The 3,098-nt window shown below is 49.8% G+C and overlaps 1 protein-coding gene across 1 annotated transcript in view; it reads right to left on the reverse strand.

The window, feature by feature from the left end:
• CCDC12 (coiled-coil domain containing 12) overlaps positions 1-2,756 on the reverse strand; it is a 59,840-nt gene extending 57,084 nt beyond the window's left edge. The window contains exon 1 of the mRNA XM_003794532.3: positions 2,641-2,756. Coding sequence (XP_003794580.1) covers positions 2,641-2,736 — 96 coding nt within the window. The 5' untranslated portion in view covers positions 2,737-2,756. The remainder of the gene's footprint in view (positions 1-2,640) is intronic.
• Between the last annotated feature and the right edge of the window lie 342 nt (positions 2,757-3,098).

Here is a 3,098-nt window from a genome sequence, read left to right on the forward strand (position 1 = left end):
CTTATCATTAGGGAAATACATGTCAAAACCACAAGGAGATACCACTTCACTCCCATTAGGATGGCTATAATTTTTGCAGTTTTTTTTTTTGGCCGGGGCTGGGTTTGAACCCGCCACCTCTGGCATATGGGCCTGGCGCCCTACTCCTTTGAGCCACAGGAGCCGCCCTAGGATGGCTATAATTTAAATAAAGAAAATAACAAGTGTTGGGAAGGATGCTGAGAAATTCGAAGCCTTGTTCACTGTTGGTGGGAATGATGCAGCCGCTGCGGAAAACAATATTGTAGTTCCTCGAAAAGTTACACATTCAGCTCAACATCTGTAGCACAGTGGTTACAGCACCAGCCACATAACTGAGCGTGGCAAGTTCAAACCAGGCCCCATCCAGCTAAAACAGTGGTTCTCAACCTTCCTAATGCCGCAACCCTTTAATATAGTTCCTGTGGGTCACGACTCACAGGTTGGGAACTGCTGAGCTAAAACAATGACAACTGCAACAAAAAGTGGCCAGGCATTGTGGTGGGTGCCTGTGGTCCCAGCTACTTGAGAGGCTAAGGCAAGAGAATCGCTTGAGCCCAAGAGTTTGGGGTTGCTGTGAGCTGTGACACCACACAGCACTCTACCAAGAGCGACATAGTGAGACTCTCTCAAAAAGAAAAAACGAAAGAAAGAATCCTTCTTTAAAGGCCAGTTCTCCTGATGGTCTGCAAATCTCTCCCCTGGCAATGGGCTCCAAGGTCCATTGTATTCTAATCTCAGATTCAGCCCCAATAATTTGGGCCCTAACTCCAAGCAAAGAACTCAGGTGGTACGATCCACTGTTTGAAAGGCTGAGGCTTGAGCTTCCCTGGCTCAGGTAGTTTGGCAGATGGCTATCTAATATGTTCAACAGGATGCCAACAAAAGCACAACCCAATGTGGCCAGCTTTCCACTCTCTATTGCTTCCCCTTTTGCTTTCCCACAGGACAAGACTGCCACTCAGAAAGGAAAACAGAAGCCAGACTGACCAGCCTGGGTTTATTTTAAGTTGGAAAAATCCCTGTTTCCCCCACATCAGACAGGTCTAGATATTTAATATTGTTTGTGCTCTATACAGTGAAGGACATAATTCTTACCTATCTCAGCCTTCTGTGGTCTCCAGGACCCTTTCAGGAAGCTTATTCTATTAGATCTCAAACTAACCCAGTGAGGGTGAATGCATAAGAGCTGTTATCCCTCCACTGGAGAAATGAAGAAACTTGGGCTCAGGGAAATGAAGTCCCACAGCCCCAAGGAACAAGTCTGCACACAGGTAGTGAACTTCACAATTGTCCTTCCTCTCCATTACTTCAGAAAGATGAACAAAGCAAAAATGAAATCAGACCATTTTGAAGTTAAAGGAAAGCAAGGAAAAATGATTCCCAATTTGGCAACTAATAGTAGTCAGCTCATCCCCAGGGAAGCGGTCTGGGAAAGAACTAAAGCGCTCTCCTCTTTCTCTAACTAGCTCCATGAACCCCTGCATGTTTTTCATAACCCCCTCCCTTAACTACATGACCCTTTAAGAAATGATGGGCTCAAACTCCTGGCCTCCAAACGCGCGGGATTCTACAAGATTCTACCCAAGAGCCACTGCACTGGCTCTGAAAGGATGGATTTTCTTCATCTCAGCCAAGGGTCCTCAAACTTTCTAAACAGGGGGCCAGTTCACTGTCCCTCAGACCGTTGGAGGGCGGGACTGCGGCCCCGGAAAGAGTAGGCTGCTAAGCAGGACAGGCAGCGGCGGCAAAAAACACCTGGTGAGCCAGATAAATGTCCTCGGCGGCCGCGGGCCGTAGTTTGAGGACCCCTGTCTCAGACAAAGGAGCTGAGATTCAGAAAGCTTTAGGGCAGACTTCTGGACGCCAAGCCTCACAATTCCCCACAATCCGCCTTCAAAACAGATACCACAGCGCCTGGTCCCTCCTTTAAAAGCCCTCCCTTAGAGAGGCAGACGAATTTGAGACCCCTGCTCCCGTCCAAGACATCTGTCGTATTATTTCTTACTTAGCAATCATTGTTGGCTCCGTAATTGGAATTTTGTGCCACAAGCAACAGGACATAGACCAAAATCTCCTCGTGGTTTCAACATTTCTCTCCTGTCCACCCACCAAAACTTAGAAATTCGTAAATCTTTTCTTCTGGATTTTTATACTCAATGACTGGGACTGCGCGCCCATTGCACAGCCACTTGCTGTGTCCAAAGCGCGCTGTCGGACAGGGGAGTCTGCCAGACTCAAGGAAATATAGCACGGGGGTGGAAGGTTGGCTACGCCTCAGAGAAAAGGAACAGATCACACATAAACCAACAAGAGTCTAAAGTTAGAAGGAGCCCTGGACACCTACACGGGTAACATTCGCTTGGCAGGCAAGCGCCAAAGGAACCGCGGGTGGCAGACCACTGCCCTACCAACCCTCGCGTACACTCTGACAGCACCAAGCCTGGGAAGTCCTGGCATCTGATTTGTAGGCGGACGCCGTCTGCCCGCGCATGCACCAGCGACCGCGCATGCGCGCTTCGGTGGCTGTCTTTCACAAATAGTCTCCTTTTCCTCTCAACCCCCGTTCTAGACCCCAAACACTGGGTGCCTCCGCTTTGGCCCTCACTCTGCATTTCTCACCTTGCGCCCAGTTTTCTCCCGCAGGGCTCTTAGCCGTTCCTTTCTCCGCAGCGCCTCCTCCTCTAGCCGGCCTACACCGGCAGGAGTGGCCGCCATCTTGCCCACCAACCCCTCCTTTTCTCTGGTTCTGCATCGCGCAGGCCCAAGAAGAGTAGATGAACGTCTCACTGCCAATCCAAGGACGAGAACATGAGAGCCGGAAGTGTAGCAAGCCAATCAATACTAAGTTATAACGGGAGAGCCCGCCCTGCCCTTTACTGGGCAAATTGCCTCGCAGGTGACGAGCCGGGAAAAAAAAGGTGTTAAGGCTCGATTTGTCCAATGCTAATCAGTGAGAAAGTGGCAAGTGGAATCAGACCTGAAAGGAGGAGAGTAGAGTGTGTCGATTGCTCTGGTTCTGCCCCTAACTCCAGCCTCCTCCATGCCGGCCTCTTGACCCTTCCTTGTCCACTTATCTT

The sequence above is a fragment of the Otolemur garnettii genome, unplaced genomic scaffold (genome assembly GCF_000181295.1).
Source record: "Otolemur garnettii isolate 467f Iridium unplaced genomic scaffold, OtoGar3 scaffold00082, whole genome shotgun sequence".
Taxonomy (NCBI): domain Eukaryota; kingdom Metazoa; phylum Chordata; class Mammalia; order Primates; family Galagidae; genus Otolemur; species Otolemur garnettii.